We start from the raw sequence: 19710 nt of genomic DNA, 5'->3' as shown, positions 1-19710 counted from the left end.
GATTTATACGTCTACACTTCCAATGTTTTATACCCAACACTCCTCTAGATTCCTATTATACTGGTAATGTTTCCAGGCTTCACCATGAGTGGTTTCCCATGCTAACATCCTAAAACAATCAGCTGTTTGATTGTCAATAAGATTCTTTGGCTTTAATTCTTCCATGCTGAACCAGAACAGTTATAAACATAAGAGATTCTGATATTTTTATATTTGATATATTTTTTATAATTCATTTACAGCATGTTTGCTCCAAGAATAGGACGTTGATCATACTTGCTATATTACCAGATGTACTTTAAGGAACCGTTGCTCTAAAACACATCCCGATCAATGTGTGTCTGAGACTGAATAACGCCCACACTCTTCTATTTCTGTATCTGCACATACACCTAGATTTGGCTCATGAGATCCCCCCCATAAAGACTATAGGAATCCATTTCATGGGCAAGGCTGGCACAATAAATTACCCGCAGTCTGGCAGCATTTTGGTGGCTTGTGACCTGTTCTAGGTAAGTATATATCTCAGGGTGGAGGATGAATGTTTAAAGGTAAACCTAAACCCTCGCCAGAACTTCTTCAGTCCTGTGATGTGTTTGACGCTCAATGTTTTGCCAGGACAAATTGAGCTTTTCTTTTGGTAATGCTGCATGGTAAATGTTTGGTTTTGAAGAGAGAATAATATTCTTGTAATTTTAGCTAACAAGGCTCCTGATGCCTCAAGATGTCTGTTGTCTAAAGATTTCTGAATCTCAGGTGTCAGATGTGTGCGATTACAAAAGCATCAAATGTCTTAATATTAGGAATACTCGAGTCCTGAATGGACCATTTATTTTAAAACCTGGGGAGCTTTTAATAAGCTGAACAAATTTCCAGATTGGTATCCTGGACATAGAAGGGAAATCTGTCACAGTCCACCCCAGAGGAGGTGACGCCAAATTGTTCGTTTTTTTTTTTTAGCAAAGAATTCAGCGGCCTTTGAGACTGATAATTAGCAACCCAACATTAAAATAATGGAGCTCCTCTGTCCGATCTCAATACAACTTACCTTCAGTAGGTAAATATGTGCAGCAACATAAAGACGTCTATTTGCAATAGTAGGAGGATGATACTCGCTCCCCTTCCTGGTGTGTCCCATAGACTAGGAAATGTAAACTGGGATGAAAATCTCCTTTTTTAAAAAAAATTTGCTTAAAGTTTACCTAAACTCAGAAATTTCACTTTACATAAAAGGGTAGACAACCTTTGTAGGAGACCTCCGGACCGATCGACAGCCCTGCAAGAATAAAGGTAAGTGAGTTTTGGGGGACTTTTGAGTTTAGTTCCTCATTAGGTAAAGAATCTGAATTGGGTTTAGGAGCTGCAGAACAAGGTCACTTAGCTGTATTCGGCAATAACAGTTTTATTACAGTGCATGAAGGAGAGATTGCAAATTCATAACTGTTATTCTGGTAAAGATTTTTTTTTGTGTATTGATTTCCTATCGGTATATTGGGTTCCTTGACATAACGTCCAGATCGAAATCACAATCTACGAGGACAGAAGTCTGACTGGCAGATAGGACAGGTATGTGCCGGTGAACTCATTTAAGAAGTAGTAAGAAATGAAAACGCAGCGAGTATTTCCATGAATATTTCCCTGTGCACTGACATGGGGGACCAGACCTCAAATCCTGCAAATACCCCATATGATGGCTCCTAATGTATATATGTACACAGCAGAATATAACCCAATCCACTGCATTGACTGCACGGACCGGTCTCCTTTCTTAGGAATATATCTGAAAAGTGCTGAAAGGGGCCAATAATAAAAGATGAGGGCCCTTTGATGTCCGGTTTTGTATTTGGTTTTTTACTCTTGATTGGCTGCTTTAGCGTTATTTTCTTTCATACATTTTAATGCTTGGCTTGTGAAATACTGAAACATGGCTGTGTAAGGGATTTATGATTTATTAATTAATCATAAATCATATTACGCTGCTCACAAATATGCCATAAAAATGATTATCATGTGAATTGGAGGGCCATGGTACAGATTTCTATCTTTCCATTTGATCCCCAAATATACCTGAGCCCTCCCCCCATCCCCAAACGTTTGGGTGTAAATCGCTGTACTCGCCAAGGAATAACTCCGCTCTCTTCTCACACAGGTGACCAAACCATTGTGCTGTAAATACTTTCCGCTGCAAACACCGTCCTCCCTGACATTCCTTGAATTGCCATTCCCATGTCTGCAGCACACCCTTCATGACTTCTTATTTTACCTCATGGACCCAGTGCCCCTTCCCGTGCCAACCTGTGACCCTGCCAGCAGAGATGAGGGATGAAGATGGCTTAGCAGTATGAGACTCTTGGGCCTGGGATTGTGCCAACGTTCCCATAATAATGGAACTCCTGTGCTCCGGCATCCTGCAGTACTTGTATTTCTCTAGTAGTGGAAGTGACGTGTAGTGAGAATAGACAATGGCTGGGGGGAGGGGGGATTTACATAGACGGAGGTGGTTTGGGGGTGCCTGGTTATCATAATGGAATCTCCACCTTCTGTTATTTATTTCTATATTCTACAATGACATTCTTCTTTTGCCTCCCCGTTTTTCTTGCATTACATTTTTTTCTTATTTTCAGTATTGTAGCCATGTGACTTTCATTCTACAGTTGGTGCTGATTTTTTACTTGGCACATTTAGCAGTAAGTAAATGGCAGTTGTCCTGTGGCCCCCATGTGAAGCGTGCTGATTTACATACCAGTGTATAGGTTATAATTTGTTCCCCAATCTGAAAACAAATCATAAATTGTGCATTGGCGATGCCAAATCAAGGCTTCCAATTGGTGCCGGTTTTTATTCCACCACCCTCTTCTGTGCGGACAATCTTGCTGCCTGTAACTGAACGGTTAACAGATCGGTGCTGTGTTTGGATTTTGGTTCTCTGGATTTTCTATATATTAACCCATTGCTCATGCCCATGTACATTACATCACTGTCACCAATTGTGTGCTTTTCTGTATTGGATTTATTATAAATAAACATAATTTATAGGGTAGACTTTGTGTGATGTGTTCTTTAACAAATGCTGCACTAATATAACAATCACCCTTAATCATTAAATTATCACATTTTTTTAGTGTTTGCTGCACCATATTTAAATTGTAGTGTCATTTGCAACCCCTATTTAACGTACAGCGCTGCGTAATTTGTTGGTGCTATATAAATCCTGTTAATAATAATAATAGTGACATTTGTCTTAATTTTGCAAGGTTTTATTGTTTCATTGATTTCTAGGAAATACTAAGAACAGAAGAGTTCCCAGCCTATAATAATGACTGGCAATGACAAACCTGGCTACAAATAGCCAATCATACACAACACAGAAAAATGTAAATTGTTGCAACTGTGGGCCGGTCTAATACATGAGCAGCAGACTGCTATTGTGCCAATATACAGATAATTACCCCTGCATCACTTCAGATACAAGCAAAATTTCCCCACCTCATAAAGCATTTTTACCCTCTTCCGGGTTCAGGGGATTGATCAGGCTGGAATGAATGGAACTCCTTCATATACACCTGGAGGTTTATTCATTCCATCGGTCAGGTATGCGGAGGATGAACATGGACCGGTGTACACTGTATAAAAGATTGAACACAGGCAGGTAAGTTTGTCGTATTGCAGAAGAGAAGTCGCAATAAAGAGCTGCCTGCTCACAATTTATTAACTTTAATTTTACATTAAACCCAACTTCAGACAAGTTCTGTGGGTGAGGGGGACATCACTGCACCTGTCCCCTGGAAAACTGGGGAGCTCTAATCCCAGGGAAATCCCAGTGCCGGGGTGACTTTCTGGCATGAATTGGGCTCCTTGGCATTCCAAGAGACATCGGTCACCTTTGCCTAAAGGAAATGAACTTGGTATTTTTATTGGGGTGCTAAGAAATGCATAACCACAGGAAACCGGTTTATTAATATTGGTAAAAAATTAGACTTTTCTTTTCCATAGATCTGCTTTTTCTTCCTCAGAATCACCACATCACAAGCATGGCAATGCTCAGGGGAATGCAGACTCTGCCGCTGGCTGTCATTGTTTTGGCAAAGGTTTGGATAGCTTTGCCAGCCCAGCTGAACCAGGAAATCTAAGATGCTGAGACAGAAGCTTTCATTTCCTGCACAACCTTCAGACTCCAAGCCACGATATTTAATTGTCAAGCAGGAATTTGGATTTGAATAAAATCTGATGTGGATCTGCAGGTTGCAACTATTCATGTTACAAGAGGATAACTATTTCAAATACATATTAGGACATTTCCTGGGTATTTGTTCTGATCAGAAAGGGCCAAGTAGAACTGCTCAATCAGATTATACCCGGAAAGGAAGACATGCAGGGACAGCAGGCAACTAAGTGGACATCATTTAAACCTGTTTATATTTACTATCAAAGCACCTGTGAAGGTTTTAACCACCTGGGCGTTACACTGAGGTCTAGATTTCTATTATTTTGTATTGGATTGGATACAGGAGTTTGTATTCAATCCAATACAAAATGTGTTTGAATGACTTTCAGTTTGAATTTCCCGCACACGCACCGACGTCATCGCCGAGGGACACGCACACGCTATGGACGGAGAAGAAGAAGCCGGCCAGCTTCTTCTTCTCGGAGAGGGCACCTGACGCTGGAGGACGACGCTGGAACACGACGCTAGATGATCGCAGCGGGACCAGGTAAGTGATCGATAAACACGAACTTTTCTCACTGTATTTTCATACAGTGAGAAAAGTTCGGGTTTATCGATAATTGTAATTTTTTAAAACCCGAACCAAGGTCAGGTTTATCGCTCGGGTGGTTAAAGCACTGGACTCTCTGAACTCCTCCAATAACTCTTGGATGACAGCACCTACCCCATGCGCCTTTGGCTTTAGAAGCACTAGGTAAGTGACCTAGGTAGGTGTCTGGGCACAGGAGAACTTTTAATAAATAGGTCTTCATTGTAAGGTTAGGAATCATTGTAGAGGAAGGAGTCCCAGCCTAATATAGGGAAATCCTCCTTATGACCCCAAACAGTTTTGACCCATGAAGGCATGGACCTGTTGGTGGATCCATATTTTACCTTCAGCCCTGTGGATTCTTTTCTGCGGACCTTTCTGTTTTTTTAGAGTCATTTTGGAGCTTCTTTTGGTACTTTTAGGATTTTTATTACAGCTGCTGATTGAAAGTGCTGCAGTCTGAGAATGTTTTGTCATTGATGTTTATGTGGGACTGGACCAAACAAATTGGCCTTTACCCATCCACGACCCTTTCACGATTCATAGTTGTCCATCCTTGGCCCTCTTTTGGTAGGTAGCAGCCACTGGATACCCCACAAGACAGGCCATATTGGAGGTTCTCTGACAGTCATCACAATTTGGACCTTGTCTGCGCTGTTCAGATTCAAAAACTTGGCCATCCTTCCTGCTTCCTAAAACTTTACCTGTTCACAGGGGGTGGGGTCGGTGGTTCATTATTTGGGCTGTTCAATGTTAAGTATAGGGGGAAGCATATATTTACTCCCCCCCCCCTTGTATCATATATAGGGACACAATGGGGGGTTATATAGCAGGAAATATGCTGAAAACAAACCCAACAAAAGGTTACCGTATAATGGGTTATAATGGGCCCATCAAATGGATGAACACTTGGAGGACACCCTCCAATCATTGAGCACTAGTAACCTGGAAGTGAGGGCAATTTTCCCATTAGGAATGAACAAAAAGCTATAAAACCTGATAGAGATTCTATATCTTAGCCACTAGATCTCAAAATTTATATCTGTATCTAAAAAAATGTATATTGTCCTATTTCTCATTTCCCTTGTCCCTATAAATCCACACTTTCTTGTTACCTGAAGAACTTCATTTATCATTAATTGATTGGGTCTTTCAGGTAATTCAGTGATCAATGTGCTCAGCACCTTTCAGGATGTGGATCAGAATACAGAATGGAGACAATGAACCTTGTGTTCAGGTGGGGACACCCTACACTTCTCACCAGTCCCCCTCCCCGGGGTAGTATTACAGTGTGGTTATTGGGGGCCCTTAGAGGCCCTTTTCATGGACAGTCTTGCTCGGCTGAACGCGGGTAACTCTAGTTCTATTCTGCTGGGACTGTGGGGACATAAAGAGCGCAGTGTGTGAGTCTGGGCAGAGAATAAAGCAGACATTATCCACTGATAGGATCTCTCTCAAATCCATCAAGATCCATTTACATGCTTGAGTGTGACCCCGGCCAAGGAACAATTACACCGAATGTGTCAGCCAGGCCCACACAATGGGCCGGTGCTGTATAGGATGATTTTATGTAAGAACTGCACACACCACCGCCAAGTAGAAAATGTGTTCTAATGGCATACAAAACTTGGGACATCCATACCTGACAACTGCTCCTGATTTGGGGGAACTGTCCCTCGTCAAACCTGCCCCCCCAACTGCCCCTGATTTGGGGTAACTGTCCCTCTTCAAACCCGCCCCCCCCCCAACTGCCCCTGATCTGGAGGGGCTGTCCCTCTTCATACCTCCCAGCAGCCCCTGATTTGGAGGAACTTGAATTAAACATTTTTTTCAGTACACTGAAATCAATGTGATTCTGGTTAGAAAACTCCTGCGGATTTGGCATTGGACAGAAGTGCTGTTTTACAGAAGAGCTACCGGTGACAGTATGGTGTCCGTACGCACAGTACATTGCAGCTTAAGCTTAATTTGTATGTACCAGTCAGAGGAGCCATATTGACCTGCTGCACTATGGGAAGAAGTGAAACTGGCGGAGGCAGCATGGTGCATTATGGGTGATAGACAAATCCATGGAGGCTGCAGGGTACATTATGGGAAGAAGATGGGGCCTTGGAAACGGCTGGAAATATCTTGGCCTCTGATACCTCTGGTGTTTCTGTGGAGTCCATGTCTGGTTGAGCCACAAAGGGGGCCTGGGCCTGCACAGTATTAAGCTTGGGGGAGCAGTTGTTATTCCTTGGACTGGTCAGTATATTTGGACTGACACCTATGATAGTTTAGCCCACATTTATGACACCCCAAAAATTAAAAATGTGTTGAAGTTTAATGTTTTTCCTGGATGTGTGTCGTTGCACATTTCCTTATATGTGAGTTGAAACTATAAATGTTCAGGGCAACCTTACAGTTTTTGCTGGTCCCCACACCCAGCACGGACCTGATAACAGAATTAGACGACATTTACATTGAAGTAATAGCAACTCGTATTGTGTGCTTTCCAGATGACCAATAAAAAAGAGATTGGTAGGCCAGTGCAATGGAATAACCCAGTGCCATGGAATGGCATCACAACACGAGTACAGTAGCAGGCACAGCACCCGCATGGCAGCACATAATGTACAAATCATGCAATATGACGCTCTGTCACACAGTAAAATGATATTAATACTAACAAGCAATATTCCTCCTGAATTACAACCAATGGGCAGCATTGTCACATACCATGCTCATATACATGAGGGCTTTTAGGGCAGGAGGTTTGGAAGTTCCTGAAGGGACAAGACACCAACTTAGGATGCAACATGACTCAGTGATTGGTACTTTTGAGGCCCCGAATCAAATCTTGGCAAGGGAACTCTGCATGAGGTTTGTATGTTCTATCACTGTGTTGGTTTACTCTCTCATCACCAAGAATATCATGGTAGGTAATTACCTCACCATCACCTTTAAAAGAAAAAAGCAATGGACAATGTTATAGATATTTTGGCGAATCGATTTCGCAAATTCCATTAAAGTCAATGGGCCGGCTTTAAACATTAATAGCAAAGCTCCTATACATGTTAGAACCACCAAATTTGCTAGGTAAGTGTAGGAGCAGTGGCAACAAGGAAAAAATAGTTCCAACAAAAGTTCCAAAAGACCTTGAGGTTTTCTAGAAAATGGCAGCAAAGTAACAGCAGGCAAATAGGAGTTTTGTGTGATTGACAGTGTCCAGAAGGCAGCATAAACATTAGGACATTGAGAAAGGGAGAACTCAACCTACTAACAGCAGTCTCTGCCGTCAAAACAGCAGGAAAACCCATTGCTATTTAATGTACGCACCCCTATTGAATTTACATAGCTGCATAATATCTTACTCTATATAAATCCTGTTTCTTAATAATAATAATTGCTAACTGGCATCATGACCTGGATGACATGTGTTAGGTATGCCACCCATAAAGATGTGGACAAGTAGTGCGGTGACATTAGGCAAAAGGATGGAGCACCAGAGACAGAGCGTGGGTCAGAGAGAGCAGTAGCAGTGTGTGGCCCCTGGTCAGTTATCCCCAGGTAGACCACATTGGTAAGTGTCATGGAGAGCTGGGTGTAGTCCATCGTCAATGCCACCCAGAAGTGTGTAAAACAATTATAGTGAATGGAGTACTGACAGGCGGCAGCAGCAACGGCAGGAAGAGGAGGCGGTGGTCCCTGAGATGGAGCATAGACGGCACTGGTAACTGGCATCTAGAGCTGGGTCCTGGGCAGACGGCAGCAGTAACAGCATGAGGAGGATGCAGTGGGCCCTTAGACGGAGCGTGGACAGCATTGGTAACTGGCCTCTAGAGCTGGGTATAGTGCATCGTCAATGACACCCAGACATGTGTAATGCAAGTGCGTAATCTGAAATTGTGATTGAATGTAGAAGGGCCAAAGATTTTTTTGTGTGCCAGCACTGTTGCTGTGGTCTGTGGTGCTGGAAGCGGTAGTAAGGTAGACGATATTGCTAGTTTGCATCATGAAGTGGATGACATGAATGCCAACCCTCAATCTTACAATACACTTAGCTGAAAAATTAGGCAAAGGCAATGGTACCGATCAGTGTGGCAGTACTGGGGGTTTTAATCCGCAGTTTGTTGGCCCCCCATAAGCAGAAGAAATCTGAAGTATATTGCTAGCTGGCACAATGGCAGACATGACATTGGTGATGAATGCCACCCCTGGAAGTTGCGATAACTAGGGGAAAAATTCAACCGAGGCAGGCTCAGCTGACAGGGTGTTGGTGATAGGCAGCCACAGACTCGGCGCAGGAGCCGTGCGGGCTCACAGAGACATCTTGGTTGGCCAGTGAGTCCTTGTGTCAGCCAATCAGTGACATCTGCAGTGGGGATATGATAGTTGTTAGTAACCCACATTTCCCTCATTTTCAAAAAGGTGAGGCGATTGATATTTTCCAGTGACAGTCATGATCAGTTATCTGTGACCACTCTGCCAGTGGCACTGAAGGTTCTTTTGGACAGAACACTGGATGCCAGGCACGAAAGAAGCTTGATGGCATACTGTGCCAACTGCAGGCAGATTTCAAGCCTGTTGACCCAAAAATGAATGGCATCACTACTGTCAGGACCGGCATCCTCCTCATAACTGCTGTCGTAACACCACCACCAGCCAGAAAAGAGCCAACGTTATGCCCCCACACTTCACTTGTTTGAGGTGGCCACATCAGGTTTCGCCAGGCATCCAGAAAGTCCCCCCTGCCTTGGCCCACACTTTTGGATATGTGCGGCCTGCTGGCACTACTGCTGATGCTGCTGACCCCGCTGAAGGAGGGTACAGTGGTGGTGGTGTCCGCCTGAGATTCCTGTGTGAAATGTTGTGCACGGAACTCCTCACACAGCTGATTGCATAGTATTCTGCTCAGGCGGCTTACATTTTCTTTCTCTTCTAGCAGGAAGTTGGGTAGAAACTGTGACATTTTGTCTTTGTAGCAGTGATCCAGAAGGGTGGCCAGTTATAATCCCGCTTTTTCATGCTGCAAATGCGGGGCTCCCTCTGTAGGCATCGCAACATGTAGACACACATAATATGGAGGGGTTCCCTGGGCTCATCCTCCTCCTGTCCCTCAGTAGGCGCCAAAACATCTTTCTCCTCATCACCCACCTCTCCTCTTCAAGCTGCAGCAGTTCCTGTTGTTACACACAATGCCTGGGGCATTGCGGGTTGGACGGGTCCTGTCCAGCTGCCCCAACATGGTCTCCCTCATCATCATCATAATGTGGGCAGCACGGTGGCTCAGTGGTTAGTACTCCGGCCTTTGCAGCGCTAGGTCCCAGATTCGAATCCCAGCCAGGACACTATCTGCATGGAGTTTGCAGGTTCTCCCTGTGTCTGTCCGGGTTTCCTCTGGGTACTCTGGTTTCTTCTCACATCCCAAAAATATGCAGTTAGGTTAATTGGCTTCCCCTAAAAATTGACCCTAAACTACATTAATGACATATGACTATGGTAGAACCATTAGATTGTGAGTTCCATTGAGGGACAGTTAGTGACACAACTAAAGACTTTGTATAGTGTGTAAAATGTGATGGCGTTATAAAAATACTGTGTAATAATATTCATTTTCCTCCTCTTGAACCTCCTGATGCTGGCCAGTGTCCCTTCTTGCTCCTGCTGATGCTTGCTGTGCGCTATGGAGTGTAATGTCACCCTCATCCTCCTCCCCCATTTCTTGCCCTCCTCTCCCATCGCCAGTTTCCATCAGCCCACACAGGGTATTATCAAGCAGAAAGATGATAGGAATGACATAATTCCAGCCTGACCGCTCTCAACTCACAATGTTTCTGGCCTGCTCAAAGCGGGCCAGTACCTTGCACAGTGTCTCCATCTGCAGCCACTGGTCACTGCTAAAATAGCTCAGTTGTGTGGCTGTACCAAGGGCACTGCTGGCCTCTATGCACCACGCTGACCAAGTAATGGCGGATGGCTAGCTTTTGCTTACACAGACGCTGGGGCATGGGTTGGGGCGGAGTTCCATCTAGTTACAGTGTCACAAATCAGTCTATGCGGCGGCAGCCTCTGTTGGCGCTGGATCCTGCTAAGCCCGCAGCAGAGGATCGGAGGACATGGCTGCAGATGGAGCGAGCTCAGTAAGACCTGCAGCCCTGGGTACTTGCTGAGGAACTTCTGCACCACCAGGTTCAGTACGTGCGCAAAGCAGAGCACATGTGTTATGAAGCCCATGCACAGCCACGAGGTTGGCCTCATTGTCGCACACTACATTGCTTGTGAGCTGGGAGGGCGTCAGCCAAGCCTCAATCTCTCTGTGCATACCGGACAAGAGTTCTCTGGCGGTGTGTCTTTTCTCCCCAAAGGACACCAGTTTCAGCACTGCCTGACAACGCGTGTGCTTGAGGGAGTGGTAGTGGTGTGCCCGCTTAACCACAGTGTCCGCCACTTCAGGTGGAGTGTTGAAAAGAGAGGGTTTGCCGTTAGAAGGAATGAAGGAGGAAGAGGAGGGAGAGGACTGGGGTGGCCTATGCTTTCCCTCCACACCCCACGGCGGGGATACCCGGTGCTGCAATGCTTCTTGCAGACTACCGCCCACTAAGCTATGCAAGGCCACCCAGTGAGCGGTGAAGGACAGGTAGCATCCCACTCAGTGCCTGTTAGTCCAGCTGTCCTTGGTGATGTGCATTTAGCTAGACACCGAGAATGCCAATGCCCAGGAGAGGTTACCCATTACATGTGCATGTAAACTGGGTATAGCTGTGCGGGAGAAGTAATGCCTGCTTGGTATATTCCACCGCCGCTCGGCACAGGTCATCAGGTCACGAAAGGGAGCCGAGAGGCTAGACACGAATTGAGGTCAATTACTCTTTTGTTGAGTGGGCTGAAGAGACTGGGAGCTAGGGGAGCTTAAGGGGGTCACTGGAGTACCCATCTTGCGGCGACAAACGTCGTCGACGCCACAAACCTGCGGCCAGAAGCTGATACTTCCTCGCAGGTAGAAGTCTGGCTGGAAACAACCTCCTGAGCCGTAATAGCAATGACAGTTGGAGGTGAAGAAGGAGTCATTGGAGGTGGAAGAGACAATGACATGGTTGCACTTCCTTCAAGAGAACGCAAGTACCAAGTTGTGGTTCTTGCACATGTGGGAAAGAAGGGATGTTGTAACCCAATTAGGATCCGGCCTGTTCTCTGCGAATCTGCCTGTGGCACAGGATGCAAATTGCAACGCACCCGTCATCGTTTTTCAGCGTGAAAAAGGACCACACTATGGTACTTGCGGTGCATGCAACCACTATGCTGCTCTTTCTCTTTGCCAGCCTCTGCGTCTGCTGGGTGCCCTACATCTGCTCCAGCTCCATCTCCTCACGGTCACATCGTCTCTGACTGTTCCCCTGCTTCTGCCCACTCATCCGTGTGTTCTTTGGGACTCACACGAGGCACATTTGCGGCCCCTTCCATCCCGTCTGTTGCTGCTGCTGCCTTTCTTCTACGTCTGTTTTGGAACTGTTGGGCATTAGCAGATGTCATAGATGATAATGATGACCATGATGTCACTTGGGAACCACATTTGCATGTAAGGGCTAACCCTTACACGCAAATGTGGTTCCCAAGTGACTTTATGGTCATCATTATCATCTATGCCATCTGCTAATGCAGCCACTGATGCAGAACCTTTGCCCAGAAACTGCTGACCACACTCTCCAAGGGTCTCAAAGTCTGCTTCCTGCAATGAAATTCGCAATGACAGATCCTCAGGCTGCTTGTCAAACAACAAGGGAGAGTCATCGGGAGGTACAGGCACATTAGCCATGCTAACTCCTGTCTTTGCTCCTGTCACGGCTGGTTGCTGCTGGTGCTGCAGAAGAAGAGCCTGCTGCACTTGAGGCCCCTGTGACCCAGTCCAGAATACTCTCCACATGGCTGTATGATTTTAGTCCGTCCTCTCAATAAATCTACTATCGTACTGGTGCTCAGACCTGTTTAACAAATTGTGCTGCTGCCTCCAACAGTTTGCTGCTGCTGCTGTTGTACAGTGGAGAACTCCCGGGGAGTATGGCCCCTGCCAGATGCAGCAGGTTGCTCAACGCCACGCCTTCCCCTGCATCTACCACTCATCTTTTAACTTATTCGGGCAAAAATGCACCACTACCAAATGGTCATCTTTGGTAAAAAATGAGGTATCAAACAATGAAATATCTGTATTTTTTTAGAGAAATGCAGATTTTTTCTGGCCTTTTGGATAGATAACTAGTGCAATTAGATTGAAATATCTGTATTTTTTAAGAGAAATACAGAAAGTTTTCTGACTTTTTGGATAGCTTGCAACAAGTATGAGACTGAAATATGTGTTTTTTTGTACAGTAGGACAGAAATGTTTCTGCCTTTTTTGAAAAATTGGAAGAGGTAGCAACTTTTACTGCACAATCTGTATATTTCTAGATATACAGAAGGCTCCTAACCTGTCCCTGTCACAGTGCACTTCTCTGCCTCAGGACGCAAGATGGAGTGACTAACCCCCCCCCCCCCCACCTTCCCTTTATATTTACCTATTCTGAGATCGTTTCTGCCCCCTGCATTTCCTCGTTTGTTCAGCGAGAAAATGACCTTATGGTGAATCACAAGGCCAATCTTGCTTAAATGTTCAGTAAGCGAGAACGGCCCGATTCGCAGCGAGATCGAACCTAATAATCCCGCTTGCTCATCCCTAGTTATGGACATTGGGTTGTGAGCTCTGAGGAACAGTTAGTTACAACCATGAATGACCTCTACAGCCAGCACAAAACGGACCTTCAAACCCTTCATCCAACCATGGCCATGGACAGATATGGCTGAAATATGTAAGGGGGATGGTGTTAACTTTGGAGTGTCAAAAGTACTGAAGGAGCAGATGGAGCAGCATAAGCCCTATTTTCATACTTCTAAATATATGGATGTCCGGTGCCTCTCACTGTGCTCTGTGGTCCCAAACTCCGATAGGATACAGCAGTGAGATATGAGCCAGCAGATGGAACCAAATCTGGCATCAGATACAATTTTTAGTTGTTCCTCACAACAAAATCCTGTGCAATGTAACGAGAGATCACCAAGAAGATTTTGGAGATCTTAGGAAGGAAAATCCAAGAACATTAAACCAAAAGGAGCTTACAAAACATTTCTATAGATCTAAACATCTATTAATGTTGGCACCAATCCGTTGCCCGTTTCCAGGCTGCAAAGCCACAGTCTCGAGTGACAGCCACCAGTCAGCAGCCTCTCCTGCTCTGGCTGGACAGAGTTCTTTGGGATATGTAGCAGGATCAGATCACCAGAAATCAGCCAAGGGAGACACAGAGAGCCCTCTGCTAGATCTCCCTTCTGCCTCCTCTTCCACCAGCAGTATGGATTCCTCCATCTCTCCATCTGGGAGTCCACGTAAGGAAATGCTCATCTGTCTGGCCAACTTGTGCTGTGCACCATCGTGGTAATAAACACTGTCTGTTCTGTCCAGCAATGTCAATTGTGCCCCTAGTGGTGACTGTACGCGCCAACATCACTGGGAACTCCCAGTGAACCCCAGCGCACTTGCCGGGGGACAGATCTCACGAAGAAGACGCGGCCAACGATCACTGGAGTCTGGAGGAGGCCGATGGGACCAGGTAAGCCCTTATTTTTTACATTAACTACCCCGAGTGTGACTCGGGGTTACCGCTGGGGAGGTTAATGTATCTCTACCCTTTTTTTTAGATTGATAGGTCCCCTTTGCTGTTTAAACATTTTTCTTTTTGCTATACCTTTTTTTCTTCAATTAAATAAATAATTATAGATTCTATAGAGAATATAGCATTTAGAGCATGTTCATAGTACCCCTAATTTTTCCTTATAGCTACCGCCTTTGGTTTTGTAGTCATCATAGTATGCTTTTTTGTTATGGGGATAAAAGCCCTGGGAAAACTCATACTAGGAAGGCAAGGCATTTGTCTTCTTCTAGTCCTGTACATCATTCCTTGAAAAGAAGTCATGGTACATGAGAAAGTTATCTGCATGAATTTACCAGTAAGAAAAGACACTTCTCCCATTCAAGAATTCATTCAAATGTCCTGAAAGCGAATCATGTTGTGTATGTGGTACAAGAACTTTACTATCTAAACTAGTATGTGCTATAAGGAAGCATGCCACGATAAAGTAGCCAAATCCAAGAAAGAAGGTATATCGATCAGACCATACCGGAAGATTTAAAGAAATGTACTGCTGGTACTACTTCCACCTAATTCCACTATACACAGGGCTGCGGATTACCAGGAATTAGCTATGCAGCCAGAATTTATCCAGAATTTGGATATATCTGGTTAGGAAATGGTGGACCAAAGCCTCTCTCTTTTAATTTTTCTTTAGTCGCCACATTTATCAGTTCCATCAGGAAAGCCATTTAATAGGAAGAAGCTTCTACCTCTCCCCCTTAAAAAAAAAGATACTTTCTGGGCTTAAGAGAATGTGCATAACCAAATATCCACAGTAACATAACATTCTCTGGTTGCAGGTCCTCGAAGGCATTGCTTACCTAATTATGTCATTTTTAGGGTACTGCACCAAATGTAATTGTTCCCAGCCGCCCCTTATTCCACCGACTTGGAAATTAAGACCTTCCCTTCCTTTCTCTACTTCTTCCTCCTTCTCAGCCCCCCTTCTTCCCCACTTTCTCCCCATTCATTTCCTCTATTTCCTTCTTATTATTTCTTCACTGTGATGTCAGGTGATACCCATCCAATGTCAATGAGATTATGATAAGGACGCACTTCACCTGATTCCGAGGGGATGGATGCCTTCACCCACCATGAAACTTGAATATTTCCTCCCAAAACCTTCCTCCCTGTTGCTCAGGATTTGGGTCCCCGCTGTCTGTGCTCCTTAAAAGAAGTATACCCTCTTACCCCTATTACAGTGGAGAGTCCACAGACAGAACAGCAGAGGAGAGAATCTTTCCAAATGATTCACCCAACTAATATCCAAACCTGCCCGACACTCCTCTTTATACTGCCTGGACCCTGTAAATGTGGCTTTAAGGACAAGCCAATATTGAATTATGAAGAATGCCTATCCTTATAAATCAATATAATGTGATCATTTATAAATAGGTAATAAGCATTTGTCTACATTGTAAATACCACAAAAAAGATAAAAGAAGACATGATTATCTTCCTTCTTATTCTCTTTTTCTCTTACTTTCCTCCTCCATCCAGCTCCTGTTTCCTCCACCTCTTACCTTCCTTCCTTCCTTTCCTCCTCTCAGTTTCTATTGTCTTCATCCGTTTCTCGAGATATACATTAAGAGATCATCAGCAAACAGGGACAACTTAAAATGGAGTTTATCTGTCTTTATCCCCTGGATATGTTCATTTTGTCTCAGCGCCACTGCCAAGTGTTCCATTACTATGGCATATAGAAGGGGTGATAGTGGGCAACCCTGTCAAGTGCCGTTACCAATAGGAAACGGAGTCGACAGGCCTCCATTGACCCTAACCCGGGCTGTGGGGGCAGAGTAAAGTGCGACTATTCTGGCCATCATCAATGAGCCTAGGCCAATCTGGCGTAACGCCTGATACATAAAAGCCCAGCTAACCCTATCAAATGCTTTTTCAGCGTCCACCGATAACAGACATACTTGAGTCCCAGACATTTTGGCCGCGTAAGTAGTAGGGTTTTGAGAGTATTATCTCTGGCCTCCCTCCCATAAATGAAACCCCCTTGATCTGTATGAATCAGGCTTGGCAAGTGACGGGCTAGACGGTTGGCTATCAACTTGGAGAAAAGTTTGGCATCTACATTGATTAAGGAAATTGGTCTATAATTAGAACAAATGGACTAAGAGATAAATAAAAGGCAGTCCACTCAATGCCCTAGGAGAAGAAGTATCCTGCCAATTACCAAAACAAGATTCTATTGTAGGGGAACCGAGAAAGAAAAATATATAATTCCATACATTACCAACGGGCCGATCCGCCCGTGTGTGTTCCCGAGATGAATATGCTAGAGAATATGAACAACCGCCAATAAAATAGAATACACATGTGTCCACATCATAGTACAACTGTCCAAACGATTGAGTCATATTATAAGAGAAAAAAACCTTCCTTCAGCGCTTGTCCCAAAACCTCTTAGATGAGCAGTGGGGTATGTCTCCAGGATGAAGACAAAATAAGGAGGGCAATCAAGGATTTGAGAGCGTTGACATAAGGGTAGATGAATCCGTTTCCGGGACAGTGCTTTGCTGCCGTCCAGGTGAAGAAGAAGTAGAGGGTGCGATTGGCCGGTGATCCGGGCGGTTGGAGGGTCCAGAGGGAAAGGACAAGGGAACATCAGGCCATGCCAGGAGCCGCACATCAGGGAGCTGTAAATTTCTCAAGAATCGTGGTAGATCATCGGGGCCTCTGAAGATGTAATTCTTGCCGCCTGATCTAGCGATGAGGTGGAATGGATACCCCCAGCGATAAGGAATATTCCGTTCACGAAGCACATCTAATAAGGGCCGAATTAGATGCCCTCCGAAGATCCAAGGTGTGTTTGGACAGGTCTGGCATCAGTTGTATTTGGGCCCCAGCATATTCAATTGCATTAATACTTCTGGCTTTCCTCATAATGTCCTCCTTGGTTCTGTAAAAGCGAACCCGGCATATCACATCCCTTGGGCGTTGGGGATCCTTTCCCTTTGGGCCCAGAGTTCTATGCACTCTATCAATTTCGATGTCTACTTCTGGGGGGATCGCCAATAACTGAGCAAAAATAGTATATGCAGCATTGTACAACTCAGAATTAGGTACTGTTTCTGGCAACCCGCGTATACGGATATTATTGCGTCTGTTGCGATTCTCCGCGTCATCTTGCATTAAGTACAACATCTGAATTTGGGCAGCCTGACGTTCCAGGACAGCCTCGTGGGACAATAGTTGAGAAGAAAGTTCTGCACATGTGTTCTGAAGGGTATTGGTAGTACTGGAAACCTGCTGTAAGGTCTGCTGGATATGTAAGAATTCCGCTTTGCAACTAGCCTCAAGCCTCCCGATACTATGATCCAAGTCTGAGCGCGTTGGAAGTGCCCTAAGATGGGCCTTCCAGTCCCAGGTGTCTTCTTCTGCCCCCTGTGAAAATGAGGCCCTAGGAGAATCTCCCATGGAAGATGGGGCACTAGATGGAGATTGTGTGTGGTCAGGGGAATCAGTTACCTGGCCAGATGGTGGTGTCTCCATTGTTAGAACAGTCCTCTGTGCCCTGTCTGAAGAGGATATTATGGTGGCAGGGTTGCTCCGGGCCGCGTCCGTCCGCGATCCGGCCTCCTTCTCTAATTGAGGCCGCGGCTTTGCGGCCTGGTCGCACTCGGCTTTAGGGCCTGTGGAAAACAGGCTGGGGATGCTTCTGGGCGCCGGAGGGTCGCCTCCGGTGCGGCTCCTCTGACCCCCCTTCACTTTGGGGCCCATCAGGTAGGGATTATATGCGCTGTTGCGCTGATATGAGTAGTTTTCCCCCCGGTGGAACACAGAGCAGAGCGGATGTGCTGCTCACTCCGCCATCGGCCGGCCGCTAAAAACACTTTTAAAATACCTTTTTGTTTTCAATGGAAACATTCTTATAAAGCTTACAATCACTTGTAAAAGTGCATAAAATATAAATGTGGAAGAAACGTTTACATGCGTTTTTCAAACAGAGTCCATAGATGGGACAGCAGAGGAGAGAACCTTACCTGATGACTTACCTGGCCAACTGTCACTCTGACCTACCTGACACTCCTATTCATAGTATCTGCATCTGTGATGTCATAGCATAGCTGTGATGTCATCAAATAGCGCAAATCACAGTACAGCACAATACAATATATTGGGGTACGGCACCATACAATATATTGGGGTACAGCACCATACAATATAGTGGGGTACGGCACCATACAATATATTGGGGTACAGCACCATACAATATAGTGGGGTACAGCATTTTATTTGTCAGGGTGGAAGGTCACCTGGTCACTGCTGGGTCCTATGAGTTGTCTCCGTATTGGAAGATATTTCTGTCATTCATCAGCATTCTCCTCCTGATTGGATAGATTGATGTTTTATATATAATGATAATCTGCAGAGCTCATATGACCAATTCAGACCAATGATAAGTCGAATAGCATTCCCAGTCCTTGTTCCGGTGTGGTCTATACTCATTATCTTCCATATCACAATGAGTACAGGCCGGTATTTGAGGAGAATAATGCGGGATAGGCAGCGCTGTACCTGGTAGGGAGTTTAGACGTCTTTCACTCGGTGCCGCCCTCAATGGTTGCCATGGAGTCTGCCATAAACACTCGTGTCCAATCAGCACCCTCTACAACAGGCTCCGCCTTCTCTAACTGTCGCAGGGTGATGACATCATCCAGACGGCTGAGAAGAACAGTACCATTGGTATCACAGCAGGGGAGACTTTATGTACGTTATTACATAAATGATGTGCATGTAGACTTAAATGAACACTTTTTTTATAACCCCATGAAGGTGAAGCAGCCTATAGTATTACAAACGGCTGCTTATAGAGATGCAGTAGATACGGAATAGGCAATTATTATTTACAGTGCCCCCCTGATCTGTCTGTAATGGTACATTCCCAGGGAATGACGTCAGCAATTTTTATCCCCTATTACTGAACCTTTCACCAGGGTCTCACATAGAAGGAGTAAATGGTGCCACTGTATGGGGGCCCCGTATTGATACCGAAACAGTTCTGGCCAGGGGCTCGCTGCCAACATCCGGCCCTCTCCTGATTCCATCTGTGCTAGTCTTACGGGGATGGGCCGCTTACATCTCCTATGTATCTCTATGAGATGGTGCTGCCAGCAGAGGGAGCTGTTTGTACTGTGAGATAATCCCAGCATGAGAGCTGTGTCCATGCAGCTATCCTTATCTCCGTGTATAAACCTTCATATAACAAGTTGCTTGATACAGGGTAAAGCTATGTACACACT

General features: G+C 45.1%; 1 protein-coding gene and 1 long non-coding RNA gene across 4 annotated transcripts in view; one reads left to right on the top strand and one right to left on the bottom strand.

Moving 5' to 3' along the window:
* GOLGA7 (golgin A7) overlaps positions 1–4475 on the top strand; it is a 16231-nt gene extending 11756 nt beyond the window's left edge. For 2 of the 3 annotated variants that reach the window (XM_072402944.1, XM_072402945.1), the window contains exons 5-6: positions 1517–1566; positions 2150–3040. In XM_072402944.1, the coding sequence (XP_072259045.1) occupies positions 1517–1561 (45 nt within the window). In that variant the 3' untranslated portion in view covers positions 1562–1566; positions 2150–3040. Of the gene's footprint in view, positions 1–1516; positions 1567–2149; positions 3041–4013 lie in introns of those variants that run through there. The other variant, XM_072402947.1, reaches the window with a different exon arrangement.
* On the bottom strand, positions 2806–19163 carry LOC140324824 (uncharacterized). Its single transcript, XR_011919578.1, has 2 exons — positions 18724–19163; positions 2806–3623 (listed from the first exon to the last, which is right to left on the bottom strand). It is a non-coding gene; the product is annotated as an uncharacterized lncRNA (long non-coding RNA).
* Between the last annotated feature and the right edge of the window lie 547 nt (positions 19164–19710).

Source organism: Pyxicephalus adspersus, chromosome 2 (assembly GCF_032062135.1).
Source record: "Pyxicephalus adspersus chromosome 2, UCB_Pads_2.0, whole genome shotgun sequence".
NCBI classification, from domain to species: domain Eukaryota; kingdom Metazoa; phylum Chordata; class Amphibia; order Anura; family Pyxicephalidae; genus Pyxicephalus; species Pyxicephalus adspersus.
Note: the sequence above shows the minus strand (reverse complement) of the source record. Positions and strands in the feature narration are given on the sequence as shown.